This window comes from Amblyraja radiata, chromosome X (assembly GCF_010909765.2).
Source record: "Amblyraja radiata isolate CabotCenter1 chromosome X, sAmbRad1.1.pri, whole genome shotgun sequence".
In the NCBI taxonomy this organism is placed as follows: Eukaryota; Metazoa; Chordata; class Chondrichthyes; order Rajiformes; family Rajidae; genus Amblyraja; species Amblyraja radiata.
In genome coordinates, this window is record NC_045999.1 from 10,721,551 (window position 1) to 10,735,304 (window position 13,754).

Sequence of the window (13,754 nt, forward strand, 5' to 3'; positions counted from 1 at the left end):
CATCTCCCAGCCTGTCGCACCCCCTCGGGCAAGCTGACACCCTGGCCAGTCCGCCACTGTTTAGAGATACAGCGCGGAAACAGGCCCTTCGGCCCACCGAGTTTGCATTGACCAGCAATTTCTGCAGACTAACCCTATCCAACACACACTAGAGACAATTTTACATTAATACCAAACCGATAAACCGAAGATAGAGCTGTAGAGTCAGAGTGATACAGTGTGGAAACAGGCCTTTCTGCCCAACTTGCCCACACCGACCAACATGTCCCAGCGACACTAGTCCCACCTGCCTGCGTTTGGTCCATATCCCTCCAAACCTGTCCTATCCATGTTGCTGTCTAACTGTTTCTTAAACGTTGGGATAGTCCCAGCCTCAACTACCTCCTCTGGAAGTTGTTCCGCATACTCACCACCCTTGGTGTGAAAAGGTTACCTCTCAGCTTCCTATTAAATCTTTTCCCCTTCACCTTAAAAATCCCTGTCACCTTAAGATCTCGGAGAAAACCCACGCGGTCATGGGTAGAACATACAAACTCCGTACAGACAGCACCCGTAGTCGGGATCGAACCCGGGTCTCTCGCGATGTAAGCGCTGCAAGGCAGCAACTCAACAGCTGCGCCACCGTGGTTAGACACAAAATGCTGGAGTAACTCAGCGGGACAGGCAGCATCTCTGGAGAGAGGCATGGGTGACGTTTCGGGTCCAGCCCCTTCTTCCATTCCTTCTCTCCAGAGTTGCTGGTGTAACCCCGCTGGGTCACTCCAGCATTTTCTGTCTATCTTCGGTGTAAACCTTGGTGAGGAGAACTGGTGAAACCTTGGGTTCCCAAGTAGGAATGCCAATGCCTCCCTCTCTAGCTAAAGGCAATGGGCCCTTCCTGGCTGTTGTCCATAATGGAGACATCACAAGTAAGCTTTGGTGAGCGAGTGCCGTGTGACTGGTCTGATTTTGGACTGTACAGAGGATGTACAAAGTTCATAGTATTGTACAGCACATGAGGTCTTTCGACCCATCATGTCCATTCTGACCATTGTACTTACCCATAAGAGACCCATTCACTGCATTTGGTCCATAGTCCTCTATGTCTCTCCTGTGTTCGTCTGATGCTTCTTAAATGTTGCCCACCCTGTGTGGGTGTGTGGGTGTGTGGGTGTGAGGGTATGTGGCTATGTGAATCTGTGCATGTGTGAGTGGGTGTGTGAGTGTGTGGATGAGGGTGTGTGGGTGTGTGAGTGTGTGGCTGAGGCTGTGTGAGTGGTGAGTGTGTGTGTAAGTGTATGGGTCACCACACTCTCATGCACATGCACACCCTCTCCTCCGCCTCTGTCTCGGGTTTCATCAGCTAATATGGACGACCCCCCACCCCCAGTAGCCCCCCTCCCACCTCAACCTGCACCATCTTGTGCAAGCAGAAGTTTCCAGTCGTCAGTGTCAGTGTTAGCAGTTACATTCAAAAAAGGAGATTTTAAATAAGCAATGTTTAAGATATCTTTATTGTTGTTTTTTCTTTATTAATTGTTTTTCCTTTATTAATCAGTAAGGTAAAAAGATAATGGCAGTCATAAATGAACTATTTATTGTGTGATGTGGGCAGTTATATGACTTTTCCCGTAACCTGTACCATTTATATACATTCTTATGGTAAAAATGTTTAATTGACACATTTTTTAGATGCCCACTACTTTTCAAGAATGTAATCCCTGTGTGAAATGAAAGGTGGCTGTATAATATATTATATATTATCTGTGTGTGATTGTGTTTATGGGCCTGTTAAGATGCAGTAATAATTTTATTGCTCTATCGTTAATACGTATAACAACGAAATTCTCTTGCCATTGGATTTGCTTTCCTGTATTCCTTTAGATATTGGTAAATATATTGCAATAATATATGGTGGCACTGTGGCGCAGCGGTAGAGTTGCTGCCTTACAGCGCCAGAGACCCAGGTTCGATCCTGACTACGGGTGCTGTCTGTACGGAGTTTGACATTCTATCCGTGACCTGCGAGGGCTTTCTCCAGGCCCTCCAATTTTCTCCCACACTCCAAAGACGTACAGGTTTGTAGGTTAATTGGCTTCAGTAAAATTGGAAATTGTCCCCCCTGTGTGTCGGATAGTGTGAGTGGGAGGGTATTGCTGGTCGACGCAGACTAGGTGAGCCGAAGGGCCGTGCTGTATCTCTGAGCTAAACACTCTTTATGGTTTTCTCAAGAGATCAGTTTGGAAACTCCAAACTCCAAAGCAGTGGACTTTCGTCTGCATCAAGCATTCAGCTAGCCAGAAAGACCTTAATAGAGCCCTCAGGTAGCATCTCACCATAAAGAGAATTGATTGCCTGTCCTTGAGAAAATCAGGCAATCAGCCGAAACAAAGACAATTTAATAAAACCAGCAGCTGCCTCTTTATCTTCAGCAGCTTTTCAAATTTATTAAAGAGGCAAAGAAATTTAAATGATCTGAAGTTTATAAAAGTATTATAATAATTGAGATAGAAGTGTCCAAAAAATTATCGAAGATAGACACAAAATGCTGCAATAACTCAGCATCTCTGGATAGAAGGAATGGGTGACGTTTTGGGTTGAGACCCTGCTTCCTTCTGCCATTCTTTCACTCCAGGGAAAGGTCTCGTCCCGAAACGTCACCCATTCCTTCTCTCCAGAAGATGCTGCCTGTCCCGCTGAGTTACTCCTGCATTTTGTGTCTATCTTCGGTTTAAACCAGCATCTGCTGCTCCTTCCTACACGTTTCGTCCAATAAATTGTCCTTGTCTCCTTCTGATGGAAGTGGAATAATGCATGTTGTAGACATTGAAGTATTTCAACAAATGAAATGAAAGTGATTGAAAGAAGCTGAAATCCTTCAAGTTCTCATTTGGGACATTCTGGTCGACCCATACCAGCTGGGAGAAATCATCTCAAGGCAAATTTCCAATGAATAAATAGAAACAGGCTAGAACTGCAAAACCGCTGGCGTGATCTGGTGGGCGGCGCGACTCTCGTCAGCAGCGGCCTCTGCAGTACGTCTGTCTTTTTATTATTTTTGTCTTGTTTCTATGTAGTTTTTATTATTTTTCTTTGTCGGGGTATGTGTGTGGGGGTGGGGGGGGGGACTTTAAAATCTTTACCCTGCACGGGAGACCCGACCTTTTCTTTGTCGGGTGTCCGTTGTCGTTGGGGCTGCAACGTGGAGCGGCCTCCAACAGGAACGACCTGGGGTTCCAGCTGCGGAGCTGCCGACTACTCACCGTCGCGGAGCTGGCCGAGCCCGGAGCGGGTGGAGCTGTGGTGGAGCGCTGCTGCGACCCGACCCCTGGAGATTCGGTGGCTGCAACTGCGGGTCTGGCGGACGGCGGCACTGGGAGCCCGCGGGTCCCTGGAGGGAGACCGCTTTTCGGGGCTTCCGCAGCGGCGACTTCTCCCGCCCGAGTTGCGGGGTTGAAGAGCACCTGGAGCGGGGCCTACATCACCGCCCCGCGCGGCTTGGAATGGCCGCGGGACTTTGCGAGCGCACACCGGGGCTCTAACACCAAGACCCGGTGCGTGACCTTGCATCACCCGGCGTGGCTTTAATGGCCGCGGGACAATCACCATCGCCCGCCGGGGGCTTTGACTTTGACTCTGACATCGGGGGGGGGGGGGAGTGCAGTGGAGAGATAAGTTTTTTTGCCTTCCATCACAGCGCTGTGATGGATGTATGTGTAAATTGTGTTGTGTCTCGGGTCTTTTTCGTTTTGTAATGTATGGCTGCAGAAACGACATTTCGTTTGGACCTCAACGGGGTCCAAATGACAAATAAATTGAATTGTAATTGTATTGTATGTTTAAGACCAACTCTCACTATCTATGGATTCACTTCCATCCACTGGAATGGTTAAAATCTATTATGACTTTAGGTCAGATTACTGCACCATAATGTGTTAGACCAAGCACCCTTCAACAATGAACACTTTTCATAATTCCCAAATCCTCTGATCAGATTCCCATGAGAATTTGACCTGGACACTATTGAGCATAAAACCTATCAGAGAATATTTCCGACCTCTGGACTTGCCCGACTGACAGGACAGGACAGGACACCGAGGTGGAGTATTTCAGGCAAAATGTGAGAAAGTGGGCAACAACTGAGCAATGATTTAAACATACAACCTCCTGATGGAGGATGTGGAGAAGACATTACCGCTGATGGGAGAATGTAAGACTAGGAATTGTTATTTTAAAAAAAAAACATGTTGCGCATTTAAGATTGAGATGCGGTGAAGATTTTTCTTTCAGAGGCTTGTGTGTCACAGTTACACAGCACAGAAACAGGCCCCCCAGTCCAACTTATCCAAGCCAAACAGGTTGCCTATCTGAGCTGATCCCAATTTGCCTGCATTTGGCTCTTATCCCTCTAAACCTTTCCTATCCATGTATCTGTCCAAATCCGCTATCTTTAAGAGCTAGATAGGGCTCTTAAAGATAGCGGAGTCAGGGGATATGAGGAGAAGGCAGGAACGGGGTACTGATTGTGGATGATCACATTGAATGGTGGTGCTGGCTCAAAGGGCCAAATGGCCTACGCCTCCACCTATTGTCTATCACTTACCCGTTGTAATGATACCCACCTGTACCACTTTCTCTGGCAGCTCTTGGATGCACCAACCAATGTCTTGTATGTTGTTACATGATGTCCTTAATGCCCTGAACAGTGAAGGCAAGCATGCCATATGCCTTTATCTGTGTATGGTATATCTGATCTGTTTGGATAGCATGCAAAACAAAGCTTTTCACTGTACCTCAATACGTGATGTTTCAGTTCCTGTTTAGTAAGAATGCCAAAGGTTTAGGGGAGAAGGCAGGAGAATTGGGATTGAGAGGGAAAGATAAATCAGCCATGATTGAATGGTGGAGTAGACTTGATGGGCCAAATGGCCTAATACTGCTCCTATGTCTTACGGACTTAGAACCAAGTCATTCGGTCCACCATAACCATGTTGGAGGGATATGGACCAAGCGCAGGCAAGTGAAACACGTGTAGCTGGGACATTGATGGCCAGTGTGGGCAAGTTGGGCCGAAGGGCCTGTTTCCACACTGTATCACTCTATGACTCTAACAGCCAAATATCACCATCAGTCAAGTTAGAGAATGAGACCAGCAAGGAGAACATTGGAGTAAGTAAGTATTCAATTGACAAAATAGCAGAAAAGGGTTAAAGGACGTTGGCCATTATTGTGAGCTGCTGCCATTGACCTGGTACCTGCTGTTCTTTGTGGTTATTACATGTAAAATTACTCATCACATCCTGGCTCACTCTGTTTACAGCCGTTTTGGCAACACCTATAATAATATTTCCATCTATTTATGTTAATATAATCCTCTAAAGAAGCTGTGTATTCCGATAAAGTATTGCAATAAGTATTCGGTAAATGGCCTTTTAAATGGTGTTTAACAAAATGCCAAAAAAATTGTTTTGACGCGAAAATGAAATGACTGGCATGTTGTACAAAAGGGATATGACTTGTGTGTGTGCTTTTGCTCATTGCTATCTCTCCACTTCTCCCTCTTTCACCTCCACTATTGTTTTTTCTATCCTCTATCCATTTTCCATCCCTCTCTCCCACTCCACTCTCACTATCCTCCTGTTCTCTCACCCCTCTCTCTAAACTCCATGGGTTCTAGATAGGTTGGAGAATGGGTTAGTATTGAGACCATTCCACAATGTTCAGAAATAAATTTCATAGGATATATATTTCATAAGACAACTTGAAAATAGGGAGTGTAGAAAGGAACTGCAGATGCTGGTATATGCCAAAGATAGGCACAAAGTCCTGGAGTAACTCAGCAGGTCAGGTGGCACCTCTGGAGAAAATGGATGGGTGACGTTTCGGGTTGGGACCCTTCTGCAGACTCAAGACGTCATCCATCATTTTTCTCCAGAGATGCTGCCTGGCCCGCTGAGTTACTTCAGCGCTTTGTGTCTATCTTCAAAAATAAGAAGCCTGGTTAACTGTGAAGAGGATCAAATGAGTCACAGGCTAATTAACAGATTGGAATTAAATCCAGGGAAGTTCAAGATTCAAGATTCAAGAGAGTTTATTGTCATGTGTCCCAGATAGGGCAATGAAATTCTTGTTTTGCTTCAGCACAACAGAATATAGAAGGCATGAATACAGAACAGACCAGTGTGTCCATATACCATTGTATAAATATATACACACATGAATAAATAAAACAGATAAAGTGCAAATAAACAGTTAATGGGCTATTAATGTTCTGAGTTTTGTTTGAGTTGAGTGATGGCTGTGGGGAAGGAGCTGTTTCTGAACCTGGTTGTTGCAGCCTTCAGGCTCCTGTACCTTCTACCTGAAGATGAGTGTGTGGCCAGGATGGTGTGGGTCCTTGATGATGCTGCCAGCCTTTTTGAGGCAGCGACTGAAGTATGAAGTGATAGAGTTTTGGTGAGTAAAAACCTCAGAAACCGATAATGCACACATTTTGATGAGATTTCATGGATGATTCAAAATGAGGAGGAAAAATTAGGATTCATTGCCACAGAGGGCAGTGGAAGTGAAAGAGGGAGGTGTGGAGAGAGCGTTGAGCAAGAGCAGAAATACAGGCACTGGGCCTATAGTCGCTGAGGTTTAGAAGGATGAGGGGGTAATTTATTGAAACTTACCGGATAAAGGCCGGGATAGGATGGATGTGGAGAGGATGTTGCCGGGAGAGTCTAGGATCAGAGGGCACAGCCTTAGAATAAAAGAACATACTTTTAGAAAGGAGATTTAGAAATTTCTTTAGTCAGAGGGAGGTGAATCTGTTGAATTATTTGCCACAGATGTCTGTGGAGCCTAATAGGCCTTTCTCACGGGGTGACTTGACGCAAGAGGTAACCAGAGTTGAACATCGTGGGAACCTCGTACGATAACCGTACGGCATTCGTGGACCACCGTGGCGCTAACGGCAGGTACTCGTGTAACTTGTTGACTCGGGAGAAAATTCAAGCAAGCTTGAATTTCTCCAAGAGTGACTTGTACACTTGTGGTTGAACATTGAAACATTATATGGATGTAGTGGCCAGTGCGATATCCGTAATAACTCTTGCGTTTACCGTGGGAACTCCTGCGAACGGTGAACCCGGAAGCTGGACAGAGGGGACAGAAGGTGAGTAATCTGGAATGAACATGCTGGTCGTTCTCTGCCCACACGATCTCTACGGAGCTTCCAGACTGTTTATATATAAAAGAGCATTCCAAAAGTGTCTCACCAGCAATCTGCAGCCTTCAAGAGGTCTTTTTAAATGAAGTGTTTATTTCCAACGTCTGGTAAGTTTCGGTAGAATTGCCACCAGCGTTTAGAGAATATGTACCTGTGATTTTGTCCTATTTTTTTCTAATACTGATTAAATCAACGGGAGACTAAAAGTGGCATTTAGATAAACAAAGTTGCTGCCTTGGCGAATATCGATGCTATTATCTTTATGTAAACTGTGAGGGTTCGCAGCTGCCACAATGCGTCTGACGAGTTATACCAATGTAATTTGGCACAAGCTGGTTTAATTGTGGGAAAAACTCTTCAAAGCCCTTCCAAGACGGAGGAATTCCCCAGAAAGTAGCTCGTTTTCTTTTGTAGAACTTTCCCCTGTCAACACATCGATCTACAGTTAGGGAACCAACTGCCGGTACTGATGTATTTGAGTGTTTCAGGGAATTTCCTCTGATTATTTTCAAGCTTTGTCCATCTCTTTTGAACTCATTTGATTCGATACTATTTGATTTTGGAATGGTGGTTACTTATTATATAAATTATGTGACCTATTTTCTGTTCCTATGATTCTCTAAGTACTTTGTTTATAAATTCTGAACTCGTGAATTCGAGATTTCAGTGGTTTTCTGTATGCGGCTCACTCAGATACACTTGGCACAAACCGGCTTTTCCCATTTGGACCGTATAAGCCGTTTACAATCGCGTTCGACTCACTACATTTCTATGATCTGTAATCGTTTAACATTGAGTATAAACGATTATATTTAATACTCGGAATGCATATTGATTTTAGCGATGCCATATAACTTTCTCTGTATGTGAAGGGAACGATCGCTTCTAGTATGTTTACACCTCTCTGTAAAACATCCATTCTTAAAAAGGTGGTCTCAATATTGCCAATGGAACATGTGTCAATGTGTCAAAGCACTTGTAATGCTTGTCTAAAAAAAAGTGACATCATTTGTGCCATGTGATGATTTAACAACACTTCACAGTTCACAATGTTCATTCAAGATTTAACGGGAAAGCTTGGGAGACGGACAAGTCACTCGCACAAATAACAGAAATGCCGAGTACCCGTGGGAACTCTTTATCTACCCCCCGTTATATCTTGTGATATCGTGCTAGACCACGACCACTTCACTCTGGTTACATCTTGCGTCAAGTCGCCCCGTGAGAAAGGCCTATTAGTCAATGGATATTTCTGGCGGAGATTGACAGATTCTTGATTAGTATGGGTGTCAGGGGTTATCGGGAGAAGGGAGAAGGCAGAAGAAAGCATTTGGCACATTGCCTTCATCGGTCAGTGCTTTGAGTACAGGAGTTGGGACATCATGTTACAACATGGAGAACAAAGAACTGCAGATGCAATGTCCTCCGGAGATGCTACTTGACCTGCTGAGTTTATCCAGCACTTTGTGTTTTGTTACAACACCATGTTGTTATGGCCATATTTGGAGTACTGTATATTCTGCTGTAGGGGGGGAATGTCATTAAACTGGAAAAAGTGCAAAACATAATTTACCAGGATGTTACTAGGTCTGGAGAGTTTCAGCTACAATGGACAATAAACAATAGGTGCAGGAGTAGGCCATTCGGCCCTTCGTGCCAGCACCGCCATTCAATGTGATCATGGCTGATCATTCCCAATCAGTACCCCGTTCCTGCCTTCTCCCCATATCCCCTGACTCCGCTATTTTTAAGAGCCATTTCTAGCTCTCTCTTGAAAGTATCCAGAGAACCTGCCTCCACCGGTATTTTCCCCTGGAGCTTTAGGATGGGGGGAGACTTTATATTATAGAGGTATATAAAATCACCAGGGGCACAGAAAAGGTGAAGGAAGAACGAAAAGGGAGAGAATCGGGGGAGAGTGGAAAGACGGAAGGAGAGAGAATGAGAGAGGGAGAGTCGGGGGGGAGGGAGTGTAGGGGAGGGAGGGAGGGAGGGAACGTCGAGGAGGAGAGGAAGGGAGAGTAAAGGGGGCGAGTAGAGGAGGGGGAGGGGGGGAGGGGGTGCCGGCGCCGCCCCGGGTTACCTGCCCACGTGTGCGGCGGGAGGAAACATTGATACAAGCTGCAGACTCGAGTAAAGTGCAACAAGGAGGCGGCGGACGAGGCGCATTAGGTGCGGATACACCTCCCTCCCTCCCTCCCATCTCCCTTTCTTTCTCCCTCTCTCTCTCTCTCTCCCTCCCTCCCAAAGATCCTATAGCAGAGGACCACCTGCTATAAGATCTTTGCTCCCTCCCTCCCTCCCTCCCTCTCTCCACGGAGCTCGGCGGTCGCCGCGTTGCCCCAGCCGGGCTCGGCTCCGGAGACCGCGGGCGACGGACAAAGTTTGGCCCGAGTCGCCGCTCCGGAAGGTGGGTCCCCGGCCGGGAGAGAGGGATGGAGGGATGGATAGAGGGATGGATGGAGGGTGGGGATGGAAGGAGGGAGGGAAGGAGGGAGGGAGGGATGGATGGAGGGTGGGGATGGAAGGAGGGAGGGAGGGATGGATGGAGGGAGGGAGGGATGGAGGGTGGGGATGGAAGGAGGGAAGGAGGGAGGGAGGGAGGGATGGATAGAGGGATGGATGGAGGGTGGGGGTGGAAGGAGGGAGGGAGGGATAGAGGGATGGAGGGTGGGGATGGATGGAGGGAAGGAGGGAGGGAGGGAGGGATGGATAGAGGGATGGATGGAGGGTGGGGATGGAGGGAGGGAAGGAGGGAGGGATGGATGGAGGGTGGGAAGGGAGGGAGGGGAGCGGCCGCAAGGGCTGCAGCTGCAGCGGACATTGAGCCGCCGGCGCTGGGCGGGAGATGCGCAACAGGTCAGCGGAGCTGGACGCTGCTTCACGGCCGGAGATGAATCCGTGCTCGTCCCCCCGATCACCTTCCTCCTTCCCGATCTCTCCCTCCCCAATCCCCATATCTCTCTCGCACCACATCCCTCCCCCATCCAAATCACTCTCGCCCACTCCTCATCTCCCCCCCTCCTCCTCCCATCCCTTTCTCACCCCTTCTTTACCGTCACTCTCCCTCCCATCTCCCCCTATTTATGCTAGTTCTACAACCTATCCCCATCCTACCTATCTCCTTATATCCCTCTTCATCTCACCCCAACTCCCCCTCACTCTCTCCCCTAGAGTAAACCTACCTCAGACTCTTCCCACAACTTCCATTCTCTCAACATTCTATCACTTCCCATCCCGTTTCTTCCTGATCTGATCCCATGCTCCAACTGTCCTTTCCCGTACCATCCTATCTTTCCCCATCCTAACTCTCTCCCTTTCTACATCCTAACCTTTCCCTTGTCCCTTCGTCCACTCTGATCCCAAACCATCCTCTGCCATTTTCATTGCTATATAATGCCCCTCCACCATTTCATTTCATATCTTATTTCTTTCCTATCCCATGTATTTTCCCCATCCCATCCCAGTGTATCTCCTACCTCCTTATCCTATTTCCTTTTCCTCACTATTATTCTCATTCACTACCTCCCTATTCCAGCCATCCCAATATTTCTCTATCCTATCTCTTCCCATTCAGTCCTTCTCAATTATTTCCTTTGCCATTCCTCTCTCGTACCCTAATCGTTCCTATTCTCTGCCTTCAGATTATAATAATAATAATAATACTAATAATAATATCTTTTATTGTCATTGCACATAAGCGCAACGAGATTTGGTATGCAGCTTCCATCCGATGTCATAACTTAAACAGCTAATAACATTTAGATAAAATTTAGATACCCTAAGAAACATGATTTATAAAAAAGAACAGTAAAACAGTCTAAAGTGCAACTAGGTCTGTGCCGGGTCGATGTGCGACGTGACCATCCGAGGGAGACAGTTCATGGGAGGGGGGGGGGGGGGGGGGGGGGGGGAGGGGGCCACTCAGCAGGGCCGGTTCAGAGCCACTATAGCTCTGGGGATGAAGCTGTTCCTGAGTCTGGAGGTGCGGGCGTAGAAGGCCTTGTAACGTCTGCCAGAAGGTAGGAGTTCGAACAGACTATTACAAGGGTGTGAGGAGTCTTTGTGGATGCTGACGGCCTTCCTGAGGCACCGTGGATACCCTTCCATCCTTTCATTTCTGTACTTTCTTATATTCCCATCAGTTGACAATCTATCCCTCTTCACCCTAAACATCTATCCTACCTTCATCCCACTTTCTTCTTCCTTTCATCTTGTCCCTTCATTGTATGCCCTCCCCATCCCGTTCCTCTTGATCCTCTCCCTTCTTCACCACAAACCCTCGTACTGTCCCTGCCCATCCCATCGCCATCTTCTATCTCTCCCCATCCAGTCCCTCACTCTTCTGCCCATTCCCTGTCCTATCCATGTTCCTCCTCACTCTATCCATTCCTGATCCACTCCCACTTGCCATTTTCCATCCTGTCCCTAATTTCCCCATCCAATTCCAGTGGTCCCCCCCACTCTATCCCACTGCAGACTAACCTCCCCCTTCCCCATACTATCCCTCTCTGTGTCATCACATCCATTGCACCCTCGTCCCTCTCCCCTCCCCCGCCCTCTCCCTTTTCTTCACTGAACAGATCTGGTAAACTGCTGCTTAACTCACCAGTTTAACAACGAGTAACTAAAGTTTACCAGCTGTTTTAAACTTAACCAGGAGGGGGCGACCGCACTATGTTTTGCCTTTTCCTGATGTTGGTGTGACTGCTACCCAGCAAGGGTGTAGTTTGTGACAGAGTTCACGTCTTGTACGTTTTGAACGGGCAGTGTGTCTTCTGCATAATGATGTTAAACAGAGATGCTGGAGTACTGCGCCAATCAGCTGGCGTTGTGGAGAGGCAGGTTTGACGTTTCGGGTGGTAGTTCAACCTGCCAGTGTTCACTCTACATTTTCCAGCTGAAGAGGGTCTCAGCACGAAACGTCACCTACCCATGTTCTCCACAGATCCTGCCTGACATGCTGAGTTACTCCAGCACTCTGTGTCTTTTTGTGTATTAACTAACACCTGCAGTTCCTTGTTCCTACGTGTTTTTGCAGCTGAATTCTTTGTGCTAACAGAAATATTTTTAATTCTAATAGATTTCACCGTGATGCTGCCAGTTCCCACGAGGCTTTAACCCCGTAACAATGATCAACAATCACTACAACAGCTCCCTGGGTATCGGCACAAGCAGCTCGATCCACACTCACCCTCTCACCCTGGAGCAGAAAGCCGCCTTTGCCTTTGTCGGCATCTTGTTCCTTTTCCTGGGCCTGCTCATTGTGCGCTGTTTCCGAATCCTCTTGGACCCTTACAGCAGCATGCCCTCCTCCACCTGGGCCAATGGCATGGACGGGTTGGAGAAAGGCACCTTTGAGTATGTGTTGGCGTGAATTGGACCGATGGAGAGACAGACGTGCCGCGGTGCTCACACCACCTCCCGGAGCGAGGACGCTCCTCGTCCATCCGTCGAATCGCACCCGACTCTTAATGGGGGCACAGCGGGTTCAGCTGCTGCCTCACAGCGCCAGAGACCTGGGTTCAATCCTGACCTCGAGTGCTGTCTGTACGGAGTTTGTACGTTCTCCCTGTGACCATGTGGGTTTTCTCCAGTTTCCTCCCACATTCCAAAGACGTACAGGTTTGTAGGTGAATTGGCTTTGGTAAATTGTGATAAATTGTCCCTAGTGTGTGTAGGGTGGTGTATGTGGTGATCATTGGTTGCCGCGGTCTTGGTGGGCCGAGGGGCCTGTTTCTGCGCTACATCTCTAAAGCCTGACCCCGGATGCTATCCGTGTGGAGTTTGTATTGTTCTCTCTGTGACCACGTGGGTTTCCTCCAGATGCTCCGGCTTCCTCCCACACCGTAAATACCTGCAGGTTTGTTGGTTAACTGGCCTCTGTAAATTGCCCCCAGTGTGTAAGATACAAATTGGGATAACATAGAACTAGTGTGAATGGGCGATGGACGCTCGGCGTGGACTCATGGGCTGAAGGGCCTGTTTCCATGCTGTATCTCTAAACTATCTCTGTTTCCAAAATATCTCTAAACTAAACTAATCTGCCTTATAGAGCAGCCATCTATGGTCTGACTGATAGTATCTCTATTTGTGCATAGACTATTATTCAGTAAAGGGGTTAGAACCAGTTCAGTGTATGTTGTGGAGATAAGTTCAAAGTTATCAGTAACATATTTACTTGTATTTTAATGTTGCTGTTTTTACCTGCACTTTTTAACTATTCGTACTATTTTATCAGGGACTGGATTGTTTTTATTGTTTTTATTTTATGTGTGAAATGTTTAAGTTTTATGTGCGATGCTCCGGTATTCCCTGGGAAACGTCTTCTCATTTTGCACTGCACAACTGTTGCTTTGCAAGAATAAAGGTTGACAATAAAGGTTGATTGATTGATTGATATATGTGGTCTAGTATTACAACTGTTGCCGTCTAATGTCCAATAAATTAACATTATTGTTCATTTTCTGATATACAATCTTTTGAAAGACTGAACTGATGATATTGTCCATCCATCTCTGTCCGTTATGTTTTGCTTATATATTAATCATTTTGTACAGAT

General features: G+C 46.9%; 1 protein-coding gene across 1 annotated transcript; it reads left to right on the forward strand.

Annotated features, from left to right (window-relative positions):
• Positions 1-9,495: 9,495 nt before the first annotated feature.
• On the forward strand, positions 9,496-12,751 carry ctxn2 (cortexin 2). The gene is made up of 2 exons (XM_033014859.1): positions 9,496-9,602; positions 12,276-12,751. The coding sequence occupies exon 2, from the start codon at positions 12,324-12,326 to the stop codon at positions 12,567-12,569; it is 246 nt and encodes an 81-aa protein (XP_032870750.1). The 5' UTR covers positions 9,496-9,602; positions 12,276-12,323; the 3' UTR covers positions 12,570-12,751.
• The last annotated feature ends 1,003 nt before the right edge of the window (positions 12,752-13,754 follow it).

Bases quoted from the DNA above. Each gene is read 5' to 3' on its own strand.
- ctxn2 (XM_033014859.1), top strand. From the start codon at position 12,324: ATGATCAACAATCACTACAACAGCTCCCTGGGTATCGGCACAAGCAGC.